We start from the raw sequence: 25,932 nt of genomic DNA on the forward strand, positions 1-25,932 counted from the left end.
GATATTCACCGGTTTTTATTTCAAAATGGGGTGGTGATTTTATGTTTCTCATATTGAAATCATTGACTAAGCACAGAATGCTTCCCTACACTTCCTACAATGAGAATATCAGAGTTTAGATATTCTTTCCCTCTGTCCGCATCCATCAGTTTTAATATGTAATTTAGCCGTAATGACGATCTGGAGTATGCAGACATTGATTTAAATACTTCTATTACATTTAATTATTGGAGTGGCTCACAGTGCGAGGGAAGTAGATACACTATCTTATAATTCCACCTGTAAGAGCACAGTCCAGTCTGACTAGACTTCGCTGTCACCCAGCCTCTGACTTCCACCGCCATAAAGGAAGAACGGAGCGCAGTGACAGTCATGCTTGCACCTTTGCACCTTTACATGTTCCATGTCAACTTTTTGGGCCCTCGCCAGTTTGCATCCCTGTCTGTCTTCCCGTCTGCCCTGGTTGACTCACTCTCTCAAATGTAAATGTAATGTAAGCCTACAGTATAGATGGCGCCATTGCTGTATTCACCCTCCGATCTTAGAGGGGGGCCTCAATTAGTGCAGAAGTGAAGTTTTAGAGTGATCAGATTGGAACCCAGCCCTATGGTTGTGTATCTGTTATTAACCACTTTGTTCTCCTCCCTAGCTTCAGCAGCAGCCCCAGTCCTTACCTCCAGTTCCCCCACAGCTAAGCAGCTTCTATGCTGACCCGGGGATGCATCAGCGCTACTCAGACATGCACTCCGTCGGCATGGACAGCAGACAAAATGTAACCCTCGTCCCGCCTCACACACCTCTATGGGCTGCCCCCTCCTATTCTCTCTTCTCTCTCTTTTCTGTTCTTTCTGATGCCTGTTCTCCATCTTCTTCTTTCTCTTCCGTCTTCACTTTGAGTATTCATTTGTTGTTTTGAACCAGGATGGCTTCCTGATCTATTAAAGCGCATATGACATATCGTTGAATAGTATTAGAAATACATTCTCTTTTTATCTTCGGGCCTATGGTCTTTCGGAAAAATTTTCAGAAACACAAATGAATCCCAATCTACATTTCTCTTTTCACTGGGCTTCTCTATCTCTCAATGGGAGAAAGTGCTTTTTTAAAGGTGCTATCCATAAGATGTCCTGTCATTGTTCATTTAGGCTAATGAGAGAGTCCCATTGAGATAGTAATGCTTTTTGTGTTTTTCTCTTACATTTTGAGACTTTACAGTAGTTAAAGGAACAAATACTAAGATTTCTTACAGAATGCACGTTGACACTTTTTCTTCACTTCTAACCCTTTCCTTTTCAATGTTATGATCAATATATGATTTTCATACATGATATACACTTTTTTTACCATACGAACAGGATAGGAACGACCTATCAAAATTGGAAACGTTCTCCATACATCTCACAGATGTTTTATAACTTGACCTTTTTGTAGTTGTCCCCTACCATGAAATTGGGGAGGGGACAGTGGATCTGTCTCCGTCCATACATTCGTTTGTATGTTAGTCACACGCAAGATCTCAGTCAGCACTGGCCAGATTTTGAGGAAACTTGAGTCTTGCGATAGAGATCCGGCATATAAAAAAAAGTATACTGACTGGCCAGATGGTGCCACTATGACAAGAGATTGAAAATGCTAACTTTGAAAGGTAACACCCCATCACACCGTTTGACCTAAAGTAATGAAATTCGTTACATACAGTGGGGGGAAAAAAGTATTTGATCCTCTGCTGGTTTTGTACGTTTGCCCACTGACAAAGAAATGATCAGTCTATAATTTTAATGGTAGGTTTATTTGAACAGTGAGAGACAGAATAACAACAAAAAAATCCTGAAAAAGGCATGTCAAAAATGTTATAAATTGATTTGCATTTTAATGAGGGAAATAAGTATTTGACCCCCTCTCAATCAGAAAGAGTTCTGGCTCCCAGGTGTCTTTTATACAGGTAACGAGCTGAGATTAGGAGCACACTCTTAAAGGGAGTGCTCCTAATCTCAGTTTGTTACCTGTATAAAAGACACCTGTCCACAGAAGCAATCAATCAGATTCCAAACTCTCCACCATGGCCAAGACCAAAGAGCTCTCCAAGGATGTCAGGGACAAGATTGTAGACCTACACAAGGCTGGAATGGGCTACAAGACCATCGCCAAGCAGCTTGGTGAGAAGGTGACAACAGTTGGTGTGATTATTCGCAAATGGAAGAAACACAAAAGAACTGTCAATATCCCTCAGCTTGGGGCTCCATGCAAGATCTCACCTCGTGGAGTTGCAATGATCATGAGAACGGTGAGGAATCAGCCCAGAACTACACGGGAGGATCTTGTCAATGATCTCAAGGCAGCTGGGACCATAGTCACCAAGAAAACAATTGGTAACACACTATGCCGTGAAGGACTGAAATCCTGCAGCGCCCGCAAGGTCCCCCTGCTCAAGAAAGCACATATACATGCCCGTCTGAAGTTTGCCAAAGAACATCTGAATGATTCAGAGGACAACTGGGTGAAAGTGTTGTGGTCAGATGAGACCAAACTGGAGCTCTTTGGCATCAACTCAACTCGCTGTGTTTGGAGGAGTAGGAATGCTGCCTATGACCCCAAGAATATCATCCCCACTGTCAAACATGGAGGTTGAAACATTATGCTTTGGGGGTGTTTTTCTGCTAAGGGGACAGGACAACTTCACCGCATCAAAGGGACGATGGACGGGGCCATGTACCGTCAAATCTTGGGTGAGAACCTCCTTCCCTCAGCCAGGGCATTGAAAATGGGTCGTGGATGGGTATTCCAGTATGACAATGACCCAAAACACACGGCCAAGGCAACAAAGGAGTGGCTCAAGAAGAAGCACATTAAGGTCCTGGAGTGGCCTAGCCAGTCTCCAGACCTTAATCCCATAGAAAATCTGTGGAGGGAGCTGAAGGTTCGAGTTGCCAAACGTCAGCCTCGAAACCTTAATGACTTGGAGAAGATCTGCAAAGAGGAGTGGGACAAAATCCCTCCTGAGATGTGTGCAAACCTGGTGGCCAACTACAAGAAACGTCTGACCTCTGTGATTGCCAACAAGGGTTTTGCCACCAAGTACTAAGTCATGTTTTGTAGAGGGGTGAAATACTTATTTCCCTCATTAAAATGCAAATCATTTTATAACATTTTTGACATGTTTCTGTCTCTCACTGTTCAAATAAACCTACCATTAAAATTATAGACTGATCATTTCTTTGTCAGTGGGCAAATGTACAAAATCAGCAGGCGATCAAATACTTTTTCCCCCTCACTGTAGGTACCTTTCCTCACAAGAAACAAATTTGCCTCAGGATTTTCCACCATTTAGTATTTTGCGAAATACACTTAAAACGCTACGCTTTTGACACTGAATGACCGATCTACTCAAAACTTGATATGTGGCGTCTATGTACGAAGATCTCTCAACGCAATATTTTCCAGACTTGTACCTAAAACAAGAAGGCCGCTATTAACCAATAAACATTCACGTGGGTGTGGTCTGGCATATAAATCAGTCAAGGGTATTCGTATTGTAACACAATTTGGTACACATGTTGTCAAGACTCAACATATGCAAGAATATTCATATCAACCACCTGGTGGCACTATAAAGGGCACATGATTATATCTCTTAATCTGTTTGACTCGGAGTGCTAAAATTTGGCACACATGCTCAGGGAGATGAGTGTTGCTAACCCACGCTATATCTGACACCACTGCCCCGATTTTTACAAAACGTGAATGATGAGTCTTGCCGTAGATATCCGCCATTTAGAAAATAACATTAATTTGCCCAAGGGAGGGTAGGGCGCTGCGTCATTTGTGGGGGCCACTGTTTACTGTTGCCTTGTTTCTTCATGGAACTTGTCCTTGTCGATAATGCTGACCGAATATATGCTACTTTGGCAGAAGTTTTCTTGTTTGTTGACAGAATTAAGTCATTGTACCTTACTGACGTCTAACCAAACCTCACTCCTCTAGTTCTGTTTTGCTTTAGCACCCGGTTACCTGTTGGGAGCGGCACAAACCTCTGGTTCATTTGGTGCATGTCCTCTATGCATAATGAAGCACATTTCTTAAACTAAAAGCTCTTATATGGGACAAGAAATCAAAACAAAAAAACCTTACTCTGATAACAGCATACTTCATGGAACAGCCCTGGGATAATGCTAACACCTCCTCCCCCCCTCTCCAGAGTCAGCCTGGAGCCCCCAACATGATGAAGCCGGGCCCCAACATGCTCCAGTCTCTGCCTCCCCCCAACACTTTCAGTGTACAGGCCCAGGGCCCCCCTCCCCTGCTCCAGGCCCAGCTCTCTGCTGCCTCCCTGGCCCCGCTCCTCCAGAACCCCCCTCCGCCCCTGCTGTCACAGCCACCACCCAAAGGTAGGGGGCTCTATGATGGTGATTAGTGTTTCTCCGAGGAGTTTGCTTTGAGTTGCTACCTTGCTACTTCTGCAGAAAATAAAGAAATTAGGATTTTTAATGTGTGTTTGCCCCTCCCTCTAGATGTGTTCTCAGGAGGCCTGCTCCAGCCCCCAAGGAGGATGATGCCTCAGCCAGTCAGGCGTCTGGACCCCTCCCCCCGCTTCCCCAACCGCAACGACCGCCCTGAACTCATCCTCAGGACCAAGGATGAACGCAGTCGTGAAAGAGACCGTGAGCGCAGGAGGTCCAGAGAGCGCTCTCCCACACGTAAACGCTCCAGGGATCGTTCTCCGAGACGTGACCGCTCCCCCCGCCGCCCTCGCAGGGTAGTGCCTCGCTATACTGTCCAGTTCTCCAAGTTCAGCCTGGACGGGTGGGTCAGCCATTCATTATGATGATTGATCACTTTCAGCTTTTGATTTGATACTATCTCTCAGTCAGGGGTCAGTTTACTTCAGAACTTTGTGTCTAGTGAACTGTATATATTCATGGGGTATTGGAACCCTCTCTGGGCCTTTCTTACAGTTTTCATACAGCTTTCATTCTGTCCCTGTTTCTGATAGTTATAAAGAAAGTGCATATGAGGTCAATTGAGTTTGTGTAAAATGTTTGGTAATTGAACAAAAAAACTATGTGTGTTGTAGCTGCATGGAAGCGGATCCCAGGTGCTCTTCGTCCATTCTAGAACCATTTGCAGTGACTGTACATTAGGGAGAAAGGTACTATTTTCTCTCCCTGTTCTGACAGAACATTTTCTCTCCCCTCCAGTTCTAACTGTGACATGATGGAGCTGAGGAGACGCTACCAGAGCCTGTACATCCCCAGTGACTTCTTTAATGCTGTGTTCACCTGGGTGGATGGCTTCCCCCTGCAACGACCCTTCCAGTTTGGCAACTACTGTAACTTCCACATCATGCACAAGGAGGTGGACTCTCTGGTCAAGAACACTGCTGTCCTAGACCCACCCGATGCCAACCACACATACAGCGCTAAGGTGGGGTATACACACAGACGGGCTGCATGCAAGTGTACACACACCAGGGTTTCCGTTAACTTCTTGGGGCTATGTGGGACGCTAGCGTGCCACCCGTGGTGCACCCTATCAACAGCAGGTGCATTTCAAGAGCGGCAAATTTGAAACCAAATAAATGTCAAAATTCAAATTTTTCAAACATACAACTATCTTACACCCTTTGAAAGATAAACATCTCCTTAATCTAACCACGTTGTCCGATTTCAAAAAGGGTTTACGGTGAAAGCATAAAGTTAGATTATGTTAGGAGAGTACATTGACAATAGCTGTGTGTAATGTTTTGTCAATTCAAAGACAGGCGTCACCAAAACCATAAAACCAGCTAAAATGATGCACTAACCTTTAACAATCTCCATCAGATGACACTCCTAGGACATTATGTTAGACAATAAATGCATTTTTAGTTCTATCAAGTTCATATTTATATCCAAAAACAGCGGTTTACTATGGCGTTGATGTTCAGGAAATCGTTTCCCTCCAATAACCGGCAGTCAAGTCAGCACCACAAATTAAATAATTAAATTAGAAAACATTGGTAAAATATTATATTGTCATTTAAAGAATTATAGATTTACATCTCTTGAACGCAATCAACTTGCCAGATTTAAAAATAACCTTACTGGGAAATCACACTTTGCAATAATCTGAGCACTGCGCCCAGAAAAATACGCTTTGCTATACAGACAAACGGCCATGTTGGAGAGATCTAAAATCGAAAATACTATGTAAATAATCCATTACCTTTGATTCTCTTCATCAGATGTCACTTCCAGGAATCCCAGGTCCATAACGAATGTAGTTTTGTTCAAAAAAGCTCATCATTTATGTCCAAAAAGCTCTGTGTTGTTAGCACATGCTCTAAGCCAGCCGGACTTCTCGTCATGAACGAGGGGAAAAAATATATTTACGTTCGTTCAAACGTTGTATAGCATAAATCATTAGTGCCTTTTTTAACCAGAACATGAATAATATTCAAGGTGGACGAATGCATTCTCTTTTATAACGTATTGGAACGAGGGTACCCAACATGAACTCGCGCGCCAGAGTCTAATCGGCCATCACCGTTCCAAGGCTCTTGTTCGGTCAGATCTCACAGTAAAAGACTCAAAACACTTTGTAAAGGCTGGTGACATCTAGTGGAAGCAATAGGAAGTGCCAAAACATTAATCAACCCCTGTGTGTTTCAATGGCATAGGCTTAAAGGTAATTCAACACATCAGGTATCCACTTCCTGTCAGAAAATGTCTCAGGGTTTTGCCTGCCAAATGAGTTCTGTTATACTCACAGACACCATTCAAACAGTTTTAGAAACTTTAGGGTGTTTTCTATCCATATATAATAAGTATATGCATATTCTAGTTACTGGGTAGGATTAGTAACCAGGTTAAATCGGGTATGTTTTTTTATCCAGCCGTGAAAATACTGCCCCCTAGCCCCAACAGGTTAAGAAGACATTTGACCGGCACAATTTAACGGACACACATGCATCACTAGCCTATGTCAATCTACTATAGTAGAAATGTTTAGTCTACCTATTCTATTTGTCAGCTTGTCGAGGAAGAAATAGCCTATTCCAAACAGACTCTGGGACAGTTATGGGATGATAGATCCCAAATTCATCCAACCATGATGCCTAGGCTACATTAAAAAAGTAAACATTAAAAAGCAATGAGTCTGATGCAACAGATCACAACATTTAGCTCAAACTATTATTTCTACACATAAGCGTGAATGTTCGTTCAATAATGCAATTAGCGGGAAAACGTCAATGTCAAAAGGGCACTGCACATGCGAGCGGTTTCATGTGACGAATTTCAAAATATACCAGTTGGAAACAAATGAACAACAGCTTCTATCTCAAGGCCATCAGACTATTAAACAGCCATCATTAACATTGAGTGGCTGCTGCCAACATAGACTCAAATCTCTAGCCACTTTAATAATTAAAAATTGGATGTAATAAATGTATCACTACTCACTTTAAACAATGGCACTTTATATAATGTTTACATACCCTACATTACTCATCTCATATGTACAGTTGAAGTCGGAAGTTTACATACACCTTAGCCAAATACATTACAATTCCTGACATTTAATCCCAGTAAAAATTCCCTGTTAGGTCAGTTAGGATCACCACTTTATTTTAAGAATGTGAAATGTTAGAATAATAGTAGAGAATGATTTATTTCAGCTTTTATTTCTTTCATCACATTCCCAGTGGGTCAGAAGTTTACATACACTCGATTAATATTTGGTAGCATTGCCTTTAAATTATTTAACTTGGGTCAAACATTTCAGGTAGCCTTCCACAAGCTTCTCACAATAAGTTGGGTGAATTTTGGCCCGTTCATCTTGACACAGCTGGTGTAACTGAGTCAGGTTTGTAGCCCTCCTTGCTCGCTCACATTTTTTCAGTTCTGCTCACAGATTTTCTATAGGATTGAGGTCAGGGCTTTGTGATGGCCACTCCAATACCTTGACTTTGTTGTCCCTAAGACATTTTGCCACAACTTTGGAAGTATGCTTGGGGTCATTGTCCATTTGGAAGACCCATTTGCGACCAAGCTTTAACTTCCTGACTGATGTCTTGAGATGTTGCTTCAATATAACCACATAATTTTCTTTCCTCATGATGCCATCTGTTTTGTGAAGTGCACCAATCCCTCGTGCAGCAAAGCACCCCCACAACATGATGCTGCCACCCCCGTGCTTCACGGTTGGGATGGTGTTCTTCGGCTTGCAAGCTTCCCCCTTTTTCCTCCAGACATAACGATGGTCATTATGGCCAAACAGTTATATTTTTGTTTCATCAGACGAGGACATATCTCCTAAAAGTACGATCTTTGTCCCCATGTGCAGTTGCAAACCGTAGTCTGGCTTTTTTATGGCGGTTTTGGAGCAGTGGCTTCTTCCTTGCTGAGCGGCCTTTCGGGTTATGTCGATATAGGACTTGTTTTAATGTGGATATAGATACTTTTGTACCTGTTGCCTCCAGCATCTTCACAAGGTCCTTTGCTGTGGTCCTGGGATTGATTTGCACTTTTCGCACCAGAGTACATTCATCTCTAGGAGACAGAACGCTTCTCCTTCATGAGCGGTTTGACCGCGTGGTCCCATGGTGGTTATACTTGCTTATTATTGTTTGTACAGATGAACGTGATACATTCAGGCACTAGGAAATTGCTCCCAAGGATGAACCAGACTTTTTCTGAGGTCTTGGATGATTTCTTTTGATTTTCCCGTGATGTCAAGCAAAGAGTCACTGAGTTTGAAGGTAGGCCTTGAAATACAACCACAGGTACACCTCCAATTGACTCAAATTATGTCAATTAACCTATCAGAAGCTTCTAAAGCCATGACATCATTTTCTGGAATTTAAGCTGTTTAAAGGCACAGTCAACTTAGTGCATGTTAACTTCTGACCCACTAGAATTGTGATACAGTGAATTATAAGTGAAACAATCTGTAAACAATTGTTGGAAAAAGGACTTAGATGTCCTGACTGACTTGCCAAAACTATAGATTGTTAACAAGAAATTTGTGGAGTGGTTGAAAAACAAGTTTTAATGACTCCAGCCTAAGTGTATGTCAACTTCCGACTTCAAATGTAAGTATCGAATATATGGATGAGCAGTGACAGAGCGGCTAAGATGCAATAGATAGTAAAGAATAGATAGTGAAGGATACAGTATACATTATATACATATGAGATGAGTAATGCGAGTTATGTAAACATTCTTAAAGTGGCATTATTAAAGTGACTAGTGTTCCATTTGTTAAAGTGGCCAATGATATCAAGTCTGTAGGTAGGCAGCCACCTCTCTGTGCTGGTGGTGGCTGTTTAACATTCTGATAGCCTTGAGATTGAAAAACAGCTTCTATCTCTCTGTGTATGTAAACTTCCGACTTCAACTGTGTATACTGTACTCTATACCATCTACTGCATCTTGCCTATGCCGCACGGCCCTCGGTCATCCATATATTTATATGTACATATTCTCATTCATTCCTTTTCACACGTGTGTAAGGTAGTTGTTGTGAAATTGTTAGATTACTTGTTAGATATTACTGCACGGTCAGAACTAGAAGCACAAGAATTTCGCTACACTTGCATTAACATCCGCTCACCATGTGTATGTGACCAATAAAATTTGATTTGATTTGAGAGGAGCTCTAATAGGCTACTTTGAAGCAAGGTAAGACATGCCTCATAATATGTATTAAAGGTTTTCTAAATGCATACTGCCTCCAGCTCATTGCAAAGTGGTGTGTGAAGCTTGCTGAAGCTTGCCTTCCGTTGCCATTTGATGCCACGTTCAAAACAACTGGCTAACAGAAACCCCGACACACACACCTCTTCAGCGCTATGTTGTGATACACACACACACCTAATACCACTTACAGCAATAAGGTAGTACACACACACAAACGTTCACACCTAGACTTGTCCTGTCTGTTGTCTTGTGTTGAATAGGTGATGTTGCTGGCCAACCCCAGTCTAGAGGAGCTCTACCATAAGTCCTGTGCTCTGGCTGAGGATCCCCAAGAACTTAGAGACTCTTTCCAGCACCCCGCCCGCCTCATCAAGGTCAGTTAGGTGTCAACCATTGGTTCGTACAGTACGTAGTAGTTATGAGTTAGTTGCATGGCTTAGGCTTGTTTTTTGACTTCTCTTGTTTCTCTTTTCAATTTCTCTGTCCTTCTGTTTTTCTATTTCTCTCTCAGTTCCTGGTGGGGATGCGGGGTAAGGACGAGGCTATGGCCATTGGGGGCCACTGGTCCCCCTCCCTGGATGGAGTGGACCCTGAGAAGGACCCGGCTGTGCTCATAAAGACAGCCATACGCTGTTGTAAGGCCCTCACAGGCATAGACCTGAGTCTCTGCACTCAGTGGTAAGTCCTGCTCTTCTCCTCAACCTCCCTTCTCTCTTTTCTGTCTCTGTGGTTTTTCTCTATATAACTAGACCTGTGGTAATATTATTACCATAAAAATACAAATGGTGACGGTCCGTGATGGTTATCTTACCTTCCAACGCTTAATATCGATATCTGACTCTTTGGATGGGTGCTTTTTTTGTTGGTTTGTTTTTTGGACGTTAATGACTATGATTCTGTCATTTGATTTGCCTCTTAATAATTTTTTGTTTCGCAATATGTCCCGTTGGCTACCATATGATGACGTCCTGCTTTTCTCCATCTTTGTATATCTATGTGGGCGGATGAATGAGTGATTGATTCTGTGGCTCAAAGAGCAGTCTCCCGGACCAGAAGACACCACAATAACCTTTTTGTGTTGATTTCATTCTGTTAAATATCTTACATATTTAACTTCTTGCTTTCACTGTCCTGTCCTATGATTCTGTGTCTTCTCTCAAAAACTCTCCCCTCCGCGAAGTCATAACAGAGAAATACTGAGCTTTAATTGGCTGAAGGCGAGGGTTGGGGCGGTTTTGGGGGTGTTACCGGGGGTGATGTTTTTCTGTCAAATTTACCAAAATGGCCACCGTTACCCCTAACAACCAATGGAGAGCTGTGGACTGGGTTCTGTTATGCTAATTGTGTGTTCTGTGTGTTGGGGGGATATTGTAACAAGTTCAAAAGTCATTTGGGGGAATGTAGCCTAGGCTAGCCCTAGCCCTGTTTTTAAGAGATGTGTGTCCCTGACTGGAATGTTTCTTTCCAATGCGCCTTCTTCCTTTGCGACAGGTATCGTTTTGCAGAGATTCGCTATCATCGCCCTGAGGAGACTCACAAGGGGCGGACAGTGCCCGCACATGTGGAGACAGTGGTTTTGTTTCTCCCGGATGTTTGGCATTGTCTTCCTACCCGCTCAGAGTGGGAGGGGCTGTCGCGGGGACTCCGGGAGCAGCTGGCTGAGAAGCTGTCCGCCGAGAGGAAGGAGGCTGATGGAGAACAGGCACTGAACCGCTAATCCCTTTCTTCTCATTTCCCCTGCTTCTCACAGGACCAACACAGGCACAGGATATTCACTAGACACAACAACCCCAGATACACACACTACATATGTTATACACACCTAAATACACACAATGCAGGCAGAATCCTGAACTACCAGACCCCCTTTAGGTTCAGTTCCTCTCCTACCGTCCTGCTACCTGCTCCTACCCCCACCCTCCCCGCCCTACACCCCCACCTGCCCTCACACTCGGCAGACGCACAGTGGAAGGAGACTAGGTCGTACTGCCGCAACTGGCCAATCAGCTTCCAGCTCTAGAAATGACTCATAATTGGGTACCAAACTGGATATAGCTTAAGTTTTAATTTACTTAATTTGCTTGTGTTATTATCACATTTAACCAAAAATGACCCTGCTTGGAATTGTCTACTTGCAAGTGTGGTGGATAAAATGACATTTGATTCTTTGCTTGGAACCACTGAGGATTCTACTGGAACCTGCAGAGCCAGTTGCGTTGACGTGTGTGTGTTCTAGATTTTGTTTCCTTTTTATAATCATTTGTTTACTTCAATATCTGCTGAATTCGAAAGGAGAGAAAAGCCCCTCCCCTAAGTTCTGTCTCTTGTCTGTCCCTGTTTTTGATTGGATTGTATCTAGAGCTTGGTTTGTTCCAGGGCAGTTGGTTTGACATAAGGTTTTCTATGATGTTCTAGAACCTAAACTGAACCAAAAGAATGCCGAATCCAGAACTATCCCTAATCAGAATCCATGTTAGATTAGGATGGCTAGCTAGGGAACCCCAAACAGACAGTTAAGCTACACACTGAGTTTGGGGGCACCAGCTTTGAGTTGAACCTGATGAAGCTTCCACTACAGAGACCACACCCCCTTTGGAACCCACTGTTATTGATTTACCTTTTTGTGTTCCACAGAACGTGATTGATTGGCCGCTGGGGGGCGGGGGCATTGGTTTTCCGTGGGTTTGATAAAGGTTTTATTATATAGAACTAGCGGGTGGTATCCCTGTGTTAACTACCTACCCACCCTGCAGTAGCAGAGGACTACTTTATCATCCCAGAGCTACTCACTAGGACCAGAGAAACTATCAGAGACACAGGATGTGAACCTTGCTTCTTGCACGGATCAACTTTTTTTTTTTCTTACTAGTTAAAACGACAGAAGAAGTGGTGATTTAATGGTTTGCTGTCCCTCTCTTTCTTTCTTTCTGTCTGTCTCGGTTGGATGGTTCTTTCTCAAAGGAGGAAGAGGAGAAGGATGAAGAAGATTCGAAGGAGGTGACCACTCCGACACACTGGGCTAAGCTTGATCCGAAATCAATGAAGGTAGGGTTCTCAAGTATTTGATTGTTGAATAGCCTATACTTGAGAAATGACTGAATATTACTCAGTCAGTACAAAGTGAATTACTTTGACTTTCAAAGACACCTAGCAGATATTTTTATTCAAAGAGATTTACAGTACAGTGAGTACATAGTCTATATGTTTTTTATATGTATATGGTGATGATCACTGCAGGAAATACCATAACCTTGGCACTGCTAGCGAGTCAGAGGCAGGACCCACAACCATCTTAACAATAGACTAATCACAAGTCATGACAGTGCATTCCTGTCTATAATTAGCTTCTCCACAAGGAGTTTCCTGGTGTGCATATTTTTTTGTTATGCACTTATGTATTGTGTGGCTCATTTCTCTGTTGATGTAGTAATGTGTTGACTGACGTGTTGATTGACTTGTTGCTGCGTCGTAAAGTGATACAAAAGAAGCAGCTTCCGCAATCTGCATACTGCTCACTTGCAACGTTTGTTCAGCACAAAATAGTTTGTATCACATTGTATATCCAATCCATATGCAAGAGACATTGTAAATGAGCAAGTTCGTGACTTTTCAAAATGTGTCATAATGCTTAATGTTGAACTGACCATCCACCTCTCTCCTCTGTAGGTGAATGACCTTCGTAAGGAGTTAGAGTCCCGCTCCCTGAGCTCAAAGGGGTTAAAGTCCCAGCTGATTGCCCGTCTCACCAAGCAGTTGAAGGTGGAGGAGCAGGTGGAGGAGGCCAAGGAGCCCGAGTTACCGGAGAGCCAGGCCCCGGAGGAGGAGGCGCCTCAACTCATGGAGGAGGACAGAGAGGTACAGGAGGTTGGGGCACTTAAGACTAAGAAACTTACAGCTAGTGTATGTACTTATAGACAGAAGCACCAAAGCTGGACAGAGGTATGCTTTTAATGCACTTAGCTACAGTTAACACACTTACCAACAGCATCACTATGGATGGTTTACTAGAATGGATCCACTGATTACTTGTTTCTGATTCTCCATCCCTTCCCTCTGTCTGTCCATTAGGAGGAGGAGAGGAAGAAGCAGGAGGAGTTGGAGCGCCAGCGCAGAGAGAAGCGGTACGTCCTGCCAGACGAGCCCACCATCATCGTTCACCCCAACTGGGCGGCCAAGAGCGGGAAGTTTGACTGCAGCGTCATGTCTCTGAGCGTGCTGCTGGACTACAGACTGGAGGACAACAAGGAACACTCCTTCGAGGTGAGACAACATACACATTCAGAACATACACACTTGAATACTAATTTAGATGCCTAGAAGTACAGATTTGCATCAAATATCGCTGTCTTCTCTCCAGGTGTCTCTGTTTGCGGAGCTGTTTAATGAGATGCTACAGAGAGACTTTGGCTACAGGATTTTTAAGGCCCTGGCCTCTGTGCCCTGCAAGGATGACAAGAAAGACAAGAAGGTGAAGGCCAAGAAAGAGGCGGGGCAGAAAGAGGCGGGGCAGAAAGAGGCGGGGCAGAAAGAGGCGGGGCAGAAAGAGGCGGGGCAGAAAGAGGCGGGGCAGAAAGAGGCGGGGGAGGTGAAGAAAGGCGAGGAGGAGAATGGAGAGCCGGCGATGAAGAAGGCAAAGGAAGAGGAACAGGAGAGGAAGGTGGGTGGCTCATGGCTCTTGAAGGTGAATTGTATTCATATTGACAGTTTTACTAGATCATGAAGCAGTTTACATTGTAGCTTACTTAAAATACAAGCTTACGCCATGATTCAAATGCTTGGATTTTCAAACGGCCTGCTAGTTCTAACTTGTGCCTGTCATGTCTTTTCCTAACCCAGGAGGAGGGCGAGGAGGGGGGTGTGAAGGAGGGCGAGGAGGGGGGTGAGAAGGAGGGCGAGGAGGGGGGTGAGAAGGAGAAGGTGCTGAAAAAGGAGGAGTCTATAGAGGAGAAGGAGGAGGATGAGAGCAACAACACAAATGCTGAGGAGTACGACCCTCTGGAGGCCGAAGACGACGACGATGAAGATGGTACACATGATAATCCTGTCCTCTCATTCTGCACTGACACGCTCCTCTCCTGTCCTCTCATTCTGCACTGACACTTTCCTTTCCTGTCCTCTCATTCTGCACTGACACGCTCCTCTCCTGTCCTCTCATTCTGCACTGACACTTTCCTTTCCTGTCCTCTCATTCTGCACTGATGCGCTCCTCTCCTGCCCTCTCTCAGATAAAGACGATGAGGACTCTAACGGCAGGGACAGGAGAGACGACAGGAAGTCCAAAGAGGGGTCCTCTAAAGACAAGGAGAAGAAGCAGATGGTGACCTACAACAGGGACCTGCTCATGGCCTTTGTCTACTTTGACCAGAGCCACTGTGGCTACCTGCTGGAGAAAGACCTGGAGGACATCATGTACACACTGGGGTTACATCTGTCCAGAGCCCAGGTATATACACACACTGGGGTTACATCTGTCCACAGCTCAGGTATATACACACACTGGGGTTACATCTGTCCAGAGCTCAGGTATATACACACACTGGGGTTACATCTGTCCAGAGCCCAGGTATATACACACACTGGGGTTACATCTGTCCACAGCTCAGGTATATACACACACTGGGGTTACATCTGTCCACAGCCCAGGTATATACACACACTGGGGTTACATCTGTCCACAGCTCAGGTATATACACACACTGGGGTTACATCTGTCCAGAGCCCAGGTATATACACACACTGGGGTTACATCTGTCCACAGCCCAGGTATATACACACACTGGGGTTACATCTGTCCACAGCCCAGGTATATACACACACTGGGGTTACATCTGTCCACAGCCCAGGTATATACACACACTGGGGTTACATCTGTCCACAGCCCAGGTATATACACACACTGGGGTTACATCTGTCCAGAGCCCAGGTATATACACACACTGGGGTTACATCTGTCCAGAGCCCAGGTATATACACACACTGGGGTTACATCTGTCCAGAGCCCAGGTATATACACACACTGGGGTTACATCTGTCCACAGCTCAGGTATATACACACACTGGGGTTACATCTGTCCAGAGCCCAGGTATATACACACACTGGGGTTACATCTGTCCAGAGCCCAGGTATATACACACACTGGGGTTACATCTGTCCACAGCCCAGGTATATACACACACTGGGGTTACATCTGTCCAGAGCCCAGGTATATACACACACTGGGGTTACATCTGTCCACAGCCCAGGTATATACACACACTGGGGTTACATCTGTCCACAGCCCAGGTATATACACACACTGGGGTTACATCTGTCCACAGCCCAGGTATATACACACACTGGGGTTACATCTGTCCACAGCCCAGGTATATACACACACTGGGGTTACATCTGTCCAGAGCCCAGGTATATACACACACTGGGGTTACATCTGTCCACAGCCCAGGTATATACACACACTGGGGTTACATCTGTCCACAGCTCAGGTATATACACACACTGGGGTTACATCTGTCCACAGCTCAGGTATATACACACACTGGGGTTACATCTGTCCAGAGCCCAGGTATATACACACACTGGGGTTACATCTGTCCACAGCCCAGGTATATACACACACTGGGGTTACATCTGTCCAGAGCCCAGGTATATACACACACTGGGGTTACATCTGTCCAGAGCCCAGGTATATACACACACTGGGGTTACATCTGTCCACAGCCCAGGTATATACACACACTGGGGTTACATCTGTCCAGAGCCCAGGTATATACACACACTGGGGTTACATCTGTCCAGAGCCCAGGTATATACACACACTGGGGTTACATCTGTCCACAGCCCAGGTATATACACACACTGGGGTTACATCTGTCCACAGCCCAGGTATATACACACACTGGGGGTTACATCTGTCCACAGCTCAGGTATATACACACACTGGGGTTACATCTGTCCACAGCCCAGGTATATACACACACTGGGGTTACATCTGTCCAGAGCCCAGGTATATATACACACACTGGGGTTACATCTGTCCAGAGCCCAGGTATATACACACACTGGGGTTACATCTGTCCACAGCCCAGGTATATACACACACTGGGGTTACATCTGTCCACAGCCCAGGTATATACACACACTGGGGTTACATCTGTCCACAGCTCAGGTATATACACACACTGGGGTTACATCTGTCCACAGCCCAGGTATATACACACACTGGGGTTACATCTGTCCACAGCCCAGGTATATACACACACTGGGGTTACATCTGTCCACAGCTCAGGTATATACACACACTGGGGTTACATCTGTCCAGAGCCCAGGTATATACACACACTGGGGTTACATCTGTCCAGAGCCCAGGTATATACACACACTGGGGTTACATCTGTCCACAGCTCAGGTATATACACACACTGGGGTTACATCTGTCCACAGCCCAGGTATATACACACACTGGGGTTACATCTGTCCACAGCCCAGGTATATACACACACTGGGGTTACATCTGTCCAGAGCCCAGGTATATACACACACTGGGGTTACATCTGTCCACAGCCCAGGTATATACACACACTGGGGTTACATCTGTCCAGAGCCCAGGTATATACACACACTGGGGTTACATCTGTCCAGAGCCCAGGTATATACACACACTGGGGTTACATCTGTCCACAGCCCAGGTATATACACACACTGGGGTTACATCTGTCCACAGCCCAGGTATATACACACACTGGGGTTACATCTGTCCACAGCCCAGGTATATACACACACTGGGGTTACATCTGTCCACAGCCCAGGTATATACACACACTGGGGTTACATCTGTCCAGAGCCCAGGTATATACACACACTGGGGTTACATCTGTCCACAGCCCAGGTATATACACACACTGGGGTTACATCTGTCCAGAGCCCAGGTATATACACACACTGGGGTTACATCTGTCCACAGCCCAGGTATATACACACACTGGGGTTACATCTGTCCACAGCCCAGGTATATACACACACTGGGGTTACATCTGTCCACAGCCCAGGTATATACACACACTGGGGTTACATCTGTCCACAGCCCAGGTATATACACACACTGGGGTTACATCTGTCCAGAGCCCAGGTATATACACACACTGGGGTTACATCTGTCCACAGCCCAGGTATATACACACACTGGGGTTACATCTGTCCAGAGCCCAGGTATATACACACACTGGGGTTACATCTGTCCACAGCCCAGGTATATACACACACTGGGGTTACATCTGTCCACAGCCCAGGTATATACACACACTGGGGTTACATCTGTCCACAGCTCAGGTATATACACACACTGGGGTTACATCTGTCCACAGCCCAGGTGTATATACACACACACACACACACACACACACACACACACACACACACACACACACACACACACTGGGGTTACATCTGTCCAGAGCCCAGGTATATACACACACTGGGGTTACATCTGTCCACAGCCCAGGTATATACACACACTGGGGTTACATCTGTCCAGAGCCCAGGTGTATATCACACACACACACACACACACACACACACACACACACACACACACACACACACACACACACACACACACACACACACACACACTGGGGTTACATCTGTCCAGAGCCCATGTATACACACACACACACACACACACACACACACACACACACACACACACACACTGGGGTTACATCTGTCCAGAGCCCATGTATATACACACACACAGGGGCTTATACCTGTCTAGAGCTGAAGGTTACACACGCCAGTCTTACCCTTGAAAAAATTTTTTGGTCACAATATATGTGAGTGATAATTAGTTAGCCCTTCTTATAATGTTAATTAATTTTCAGGTAAAGAAGTTGTTGAACAAGCCGGTGGTAAGAGAGTCATGTTACTACCGTAAACTGACGGACGCAGCTAAAGACGAGGCTGCTCCTTCCTTCAGTGAAGGCCTGCTGGACAACCTGCTAGGTGAGTGAAGGAGATTCTGGAGTGGGTTAATAGTTCTCTTTATGACGCATCTCAAAGCATTTTAAAGCTTCACTAATGTTGAACAGAATCTATTCCTTCACCAGTGATTTAGGTGAATATCTAACATAGTAAGAACTGACGTAGTGTGGTTTATTTTGAGTCCTACACTTTCGACTCTTTCCCTCCACCTCTCTTCCTTTCTACCTCTCCCCTTGTTTTCCCTATTTCTCCCCCCCTCAGGTAACCGTGCGTTGCTGCCCATGTTTGTGTCTCGTGGCCAGACAGCGCTAGCGGAGGCTAGTGAGTCAGGAGGAGGCAGTAGTCTGATAGTGTATAATGGAGCCATGGTGGATGTTGGCAGCATGATGCAGAAACTGGACAAGAGTGAGAAGGCCAGGGAGGAGATTGAGCAGAAACTAATGGTGCAGGACTCCAAAATGGGTAGGACAATCCACTTATCGCCAACACAATCTTAACTTAAAAACACCAAATTCAAACTTTAATCAACTCCCCTATTGACGTCAATAGTGTGTCTCAAGTTAGGATTCAGACCTGATATTTGTAGTAGTTCAACTAGAAGTACAGCATTTTGTTCCTTTATTCAAGGTGGTGGCAATACTAGTCCTTTCTCTCGCTTGCTCACTCGCTCTCGGAAAAAAACTTATTGTAGAAATGTCTTGAAATTTAAATCAACATTGACAATGCATAAGGTTCTTGAATTTGAAGTAAGCCTAGACGTTGAGATTTTAAATACATTTTCTCATTCATTTGTGTCTGTGTGTGTGTGTGTGTGTGTGTGTGTGTGTGTGTGTGTGTGTGTGTGTGTGTGTGTGTTCTAGTCGAGGACACCAAGCAGATCCTCCAACTGGTATCTGCTAATAGAGTCCTGTCTAAAGATCTGGAGGAGGTGAAGGGAACCCTGGGCCAGACAGAGAACAACCTCAGGACCACAGAGGAACAGAACACGGTCTACCACAACCAGCTTAGCAAGACACTTAACAACCTGGGCAATGCCATGAATGAACTTCAGGGAGTCCTCAAGAAGGTACGATTGATTGACTGGTTTACTGATTTATTCGTAGACATGAGCGGCGCTTCTAGTGGCCAGGGACTTTAATGGAGGCAAACTTAAATCAGTTTTAGCTAATTTTTACCAGCATGTCACATGTACAACCTGGGAAAAATAAATCCTAGACCACTTTTACTCCACACACAGAGATGCATACAAAGCTCTCCCTCGCCCTTCATTTGGCAAATCTGACCACAATTCTTACAAGTAAAAACTAAAGCAGGAAGTACCAGTGACTTGCTCAATACGGAAGTGGTCAGATGACGCGGATGCTACACTACAGGACTGTTTTGCTTCATTAATAAGTGCATCGATGACGCCCCCCCCCCCCAGTAACTGTACGTACATAACCAGAAGCCATGGATTACAGGCAACATCCGCATCGAGCTAAAGGCTAGAGCTGCCACTTTCAAGGAGCGGGAGACTAATCCGGACGCTTATAAGAAATCCCTCTATGCCCTCAGACGAACCATCAAACAAGCAAAGCGTCAATACAGGATTAAGATTGTATCCTACTACACCGGCTCTGACGCTCGTCAGATGTGACAGGGCTTGAAAACTATTACTGACTACAAAGGGAAACCCAGATGCGAGCTGCCCAGTGACGCGGGCCTACCAGACGAGTGAAATGCCTTTTTATGCTCGCTTCGAGGCAAGCAACACTGAAGCATGCACGAGAGCACAAGCTGTTCTGGATAACTGTGTGATAACGCTCTCGATAGCCGATGTGAACAAAACCTTTAAACAGGTCAACATTCACAAAGCCGCTGGTCCAGACGGATTACCAGGACGTGTACTCAAAGCATGCGCGGACCAACTGTCAAGTGTCTAGACTGATATTTTCAACCTCTCCCTGACTGAATCTGTAATACTTACATGTTTCAAGCAGACCACCATAGTCCCTGTGCCCAAAGGTAACCTGCCTAAATGATTACCGCCCTGTGGCACTCACGTCGGTAGCCGTGAAGTGCTTTGAAAGGCTGGCGATGGCTCACAACAGCATTCTCCCGGACACCCTAGACCCACTCCAATTCGCATACTGCCCCAACAGATCCACAGATGACACAATCTCAATCCCACTCCACACCACCCTTTCTCACCTGGACAAAAGGAACACCTATGTGAGAATGCTGTTCATCGACTACAGCTCAGCGTTCAACACCATATTGCCCATGAAGCTCATCACTAAGCTAAGGACTCTGGGACTAAACACCTCCCTCTGCAACTGGATCCAGCCATCAGGTGGTAAGGGTAGGCAACAACACGTCTGCCACGCTGATCCTTAACACTGGGGTGTGTACTTAGTCCCCTCCTGTATTCCCTGTTCAGTCACGACTGGGTGACAAATAGACTCCAACGCCATCAAGTTTGCTGACGACAACAGTGTTAGGCCTGATCACTGACAACGATGATATGGCCTATAGGGAGGAGGTCAGAGAACTGGCAGGGTGGTGCCAGGACAACAACCTCTCCCTCAATGTGTGCAAGACAAAGGAGCTGATTATGGACTACAGGAAAATGCAGGCCGAACAGGCCCCCATTAACATCGACGGGGCTGTAGTGGAGCAGGGTCGAGAGTTTCAAGTTCCTTGGAGTCCGCATCACCAACTATCATGGTCCAAACATACCAAGACAGTCGTGAAGAGGGCACGACAAAACCTTTTCCCCATCAGGAGACTGAAAAGATTTGGCATGGGTCCCCAGATCCTCAAAAGGTTCTACAGCTGCACCATTGAGAGCATCCTGACCAGTTGCATCACCGCCTGGTATGGCAACTGCTCGGCATCTGACCGTAAGGTGTTACAGAGAGTTGTGCGAACGACCCAGTACATCACTGGGGCCAAGCTTCCTGCCATCCAGGACCTATATAATAGGTGGTGTCAGAGGAAAGCCCATAAAATTGGCTGAGACTCCAGTCACCCAACTTATATTTAGGACCAAAAGGCTCCTCAACAGCTTCTACCCCCAAGCTATTAGACTGCTGAACAATTCATAAAAATCGCCACCGGACAATTTACACTGACCCCCCCCTCTTGTACACTGCTGCTACTCGCTGTTATTCTGTATTGCCTGTTCAAACTCGCTGTTTGTTACCTATGCATAGTCACTTCGCCCCCACCTACATGTACAGATTACCTCAACTAGCCTGTACCCCTGCACACTTACTCGGTACAGGTTCCCCCTGTATATAGCCTTGTTATTCTTATTTCTGACTTTTTATTATTTCTTTTCATTTTAGCTTACTTGCTAAATATTTTCTTCTTCTTGAACTGCACTGTTGGTTAAGGGTTTGTAAGTAAGCATTTCACAGTAAAGTCTACACTTGTTGTATTCGGCGCATGTGGCAAATAAAGTTTGATTTGGTTTTAAATGGTAATTATTCGTTACATAAAAGAAAGAAAGAACCTTACAGTTGCTGCATTTGGTTAGTTGTTAATGGGAGATTTGCATTACATTTCGAGTTACGTTTGCGGATCTTGAATTACATTTATTTGGGTAAAAACATATACAGCAAGATGTATACTGAACAAAAATATAAACGCAACATACAAAAATTTACATTTACGTCATTTAGCAGACGCTCTTATCCAGAGCAAAGCTTTTACAGAGTTACAGTTCATATAAGGAAATCAGTCAATTGAAATGAATTCATAAGGCCCTGACTGGGAATACAGATATGCATCTGTTGGTAACAGAAACCTTAAAAAAAAAAAAATGGGCCTCAGGATCTCATCACGGTATCTCTGTGCATTCAAATTGCCATCAATAAAATGCATTTGTGTTCGTTGTTCTGTAGCTTATGCCTGCCCATACCATAACCCCACCGCTACCATGGGGCACTCTGTTCACAACATTGACATCAGCAAACCGCTTGCCCACACGACACCATACATGTGGTCTACGGTTGTGAGGCCTGAACATTTTGCCAAATACTCTAAAACAATGTTGGAGGTGGCTTATAGTAGAGAAATGGACATTCAATTCTCTGGCAACAGCTCTGGTGGACATTCCTGCAGTCAGCATTCTAATTGCACGTTCCATCAACTTGAGACATCTGTGGCATTGTGTTGTGACAAAATAGCACATTTTAGTGGCCATTTATTGTCCCTAGCACAAGGTGCAGCTGTGTAATGATCATGCTGTTTAATCAGCTTCTTGATATGCCACACCTGTCAGGTGGATGGATCATTTTGGCAAAGGAGAAATGCTTACTAACAGGGATGTAAACAAATTTGTGCACATAATTTGAGCGAAATAAGCCTTTTTATGTGTGGAAAATGTCTGGGATCTTTTATTTCAGCTCATGAAACATGGGACCAGCACTACATGTTGCATTAATATTTTTGTTCAGTGTAGTTTGTATATCCAGAGAATGGCACTTAAACATATTAATTAAAACACTTGTTTCCAAAGTGGTCCTCTATGGTAAAGTTTTTGTGATAAAGGATTTGCGATATAATCAGCTGTGTGATGAGACAAAAGTACTCGTCATACAAGTTCGAAGCTTCACTGTTACATAATGCATTGATAAGCAGTACAGCTATAATGTGGACTTTTCATAAAGAAATCATTAGCTTGTCCAATACCGCCAAAGGTTGTTCTGTTTTGAAATGAACTGAGGAATTCTTGTTTCTCTCATTCCAGGAGGTTCCCACAGCAGCCACCCCTGACCAAATATCCCAAACAACCAATGGTTCAGACGAATTAATGAAGGAGTTGGACAGTGAGTGAGTCATCTAATCGGACACGTTTCTTACCAACCTTGTAAATATGCGCTAAATACAAGCATCATTTGATTGAGTTTCATTTGGACCCATGGTTGTTGTTTTCCCCCACCAGGACCATGTATAGATTCTCATTGTTTGAATTCTAAATGGCACTCTATTCCCTATGTATTTCATTGCTTTTGATTGGAACCTATAGGGCTCTAGTCAAAGTAGTGTACTATATAGGGAATATAGTTCCATTTGGGACAGGCATTCACTTAATTGGTTCTAATGTTTTCATGTAACCTCACTGCTTTCACCTGAAAAGAAGAAATATGTTTAATTGGTTTGATATCAATTACAGTTTGATTCTCTGTAATTATAATGCATTCTAAAAGTGATATTTAAAAAATGATTTTTGTTAGGAATTGTGTGCATGGCATTGTGAAGTGCTTCTTTGTTTACGGTATTAGTTTTAGATTTCAGTAGCTTCCTCAATTGATGATGATCATTTGAATGTTTTGTTTTATTCTGTATTGCCCGTTCATTGCCTTGCCCAAATAGTACCACAACGTTGATCCCAGGGTTCTCTCCAGGATTTTTTAACAAGGTTGTACTGCTGAGTATGGCGGCGAGGGGCAGATTGTTGCTTTTTCTTAACACCTTCGAACTGCCATTTTCTGTAATCAAGAGAGAAAAAATTGGCTTAAATTATAACAAATAAAGATCGTTTACATAATGGCGCAACCAGTCCACAAGGTGGCACATCACCCCTCTTACATTCTTAGGGGAGAACCCTGGTTGTACGTACTTCTAATTAGCAATAATGGTGTTATTTATGTTCAAGTGGATTCATAAAAATATACAATGATATTTGAAGGGGAGGAATCAGGGATTATGACCTTGAAGAAACTGTTTTTGATGAGTCAACAGAATTGCTTTATCACATGTTCCTCTTCTCTCTTAACTCTGTTCTACTGACGGCTGATCATAAAACTCATTACTTATTCTGTATTTTCTACTGTTATTCTTTGTAACTGACTGGCTGCCATTGTTCTAAGACATGAGTCGTATTCATTAGGGAACAACGTAGCTAAGCGTTTTGAAACGGAACACGAGAATGAGTTTCTTATTGTACATGTTCAGATAGTATCTCTCCGTTTCGGCCCGGTTGCTTCCGTTTGGTGCCCAATAAATACGACCATAGTTTTGCATGCAGCTCTTTATGTGAAACCTCAGTCTCTGAGGCCTATTCCAGTAACAAGCTTGTTTTATCCCAGGAGTTGTGAGACCATGGTAGTAAGTGTTATGTCCATGTTGGGATTGTTTAGTGTTTTTGTTTATTGTAAAGGGAAGTAAATGCATAGCCAAATCATAAACTGACTGTCTCCACTAACATAAAGAAATGCAGCCTCAGGTCTGGTCCTGCCCTTTGACCACAGATATAATGGTTGTGATTCTAGACTAAATCCATATGAGAATACTGCTGGAGTTCTGTTGTAAAATTCTGGATGTTCTAGAAGTGCTGTTTTCTGTTATTGGGTTGTTGTAGAACTGTGAGGAGCTATGATTCTGTCCCTCTTCTCAGATGAAGGTTGTGCAACAGGGATGATGATGATGGTGATGAATTCCTAGATGAGAGCAAAACTTGAGAAATGAGCCCAAAGCAGCCTAGTGCATTTCATTTTTCTATTGAAAATTGACTATGGTTGTCCTGTGCAGAATTAAACTGGTTGATTTTATTGCCTTTTTGTCCTGTATCTTTAGAGCCTTTTTGTGTGTAAAATCAAAAACGTGTACTAGATATTTTGATTAACATTGGGCCAGGTTGCGTTTACAAATGCTTATTAATATTGCAATGAAAGGTAGAAACGTATGGAAAATGCTAATTGGCTAGAAGTGTATTTAAACTATTATATACGTGTATAATTCTGCATGCGATGTCTGTGTTAGAGATTTAGAATTTCGAAAGATGTAATAGACTGAATAAACCACCAGGAGGCAACAGTAGATAATCATAATGTTTTTCCCCTTTTGATCCCTGTGAGCAAGTTTGCAGTGGCTCACCCTGACCCATCCTATAGCACTGCTTTAGAAAGGAAAGACTACAAGGACACAGCTGACGTTTAAACCAACCGTTACCTTAACCTCATTTTAATACATTCTGAAATGAAATATCGGTTTGCGTGTCAGGCATGTCCTTAGACGAATCAATCAGAAATGGTGTCCTGGAGGTTCGAGGTCAGGACTCCAGGTGTAACCGAGAACACATAACAAGACATTGGTTTCAGCTTCATTGTTTATGGCAGAGTAACCCCAAACTTCAGGGGTGCACTTTCTTAGTTTTTGCCCAGGCACTACACTGTTGCCTAGTTAAATAAATAAAAATACACTGTTGATTCAAATAATAAGGTTGATTATTTGAATCAGCTGTGTAGTGCTAGGGCAAAAACCAGAATGGGCACCCAGGGAGAGGGGCTC

General features: G+C 44.1%; 1 protein-coding gene across 6 annotated transcripts in view; it reads left to right on the plus strand.

The window, feature by feature from the left end:
• The window catches only part of LOC106577249 (cell division cycle and apoptosis regulator protein 1), a 42,786-nt gene extending 17,593 nt beyond the window's left edge, over nt 1–25,193 (plus strand). For 4 of the 6 annotated variants that reach the window (XM_014155178.2, XM_014155180.2, XM_014155181.2 and 1 more), the window contains 17 exons: nt 650–772; nt 4,196–4,385; nt 4,509–4,800; nt 5,196–5,421; nt 9,938–10,051; nt 10,189–10,355; nt 11,169–11,379; nt 12,639–12,722; nt 13,344–13,541; nt 13,746–13,937; nt 14,035–14,334; nt 14,514–14,703; nt 14,903–15,120; nt 18,555–18,675; nt 18,916–19,116; nt 19,515–19,720; nt 23,390–25,193. In XM_014155178.2, the coding sequence (XP_014010653.2) occupies nt 650–772; nt 4,196–4,385; nt 4,509–4,800; nt 5,196–5,421; nt 9,938–10,051; nt 10,189–10,355; nt 11,169–11,379; nt 12,639–12,722; nt 13,344–13,541; nt 13,746–13,937; nt 14,035–14,334; nt 14,514–14,703; nt 14,903–15,120; nt 18,555–18,675; nt 18,916–19,116; nt 19,515–19,720; nt 23,390–23,476 (3,120 nt within the window). In that variant the 3' untranslated portion in view covers nt 23,477–25,193. The remainder of the gene's footprint in view (nt 1–649; nt 773–4,195; nt 4,386–4,508; nt 4,801–5,195; nt 5,422–9,937; nt 10,052–10,188; nt 10,356–11,168; nt 11,380–12,638; nt 12,723–13,343; nt 13,542–13,745; nt 13,938–14,034; nt 14,335–14,513; nt 14,704–14,902; nt 15,121–18,554; nt 18,676–18,915; nt 19,117–19,514; nt 19,721–23,389) is intronic. The other 2 variants (XM_014155179.2, XM_014155183.2) reach the window with 1 other exon arrangement.
• Nucleotides 25,194–25,932: the final 739 nt, after the last annotated feature.

This window comes from Salmo salar, chromosome ssa18 (assembly GCF_905237065.1).
Source record: "Salmo salar chromosome ssa18, Ssal_v3.1, whole genome shotgun sequence".
NCBI lineage: Eukaryota > Metazoa > Chordata > Actinopteri > Salmoniformes > Salmonidae > Salmo > Salmo salar.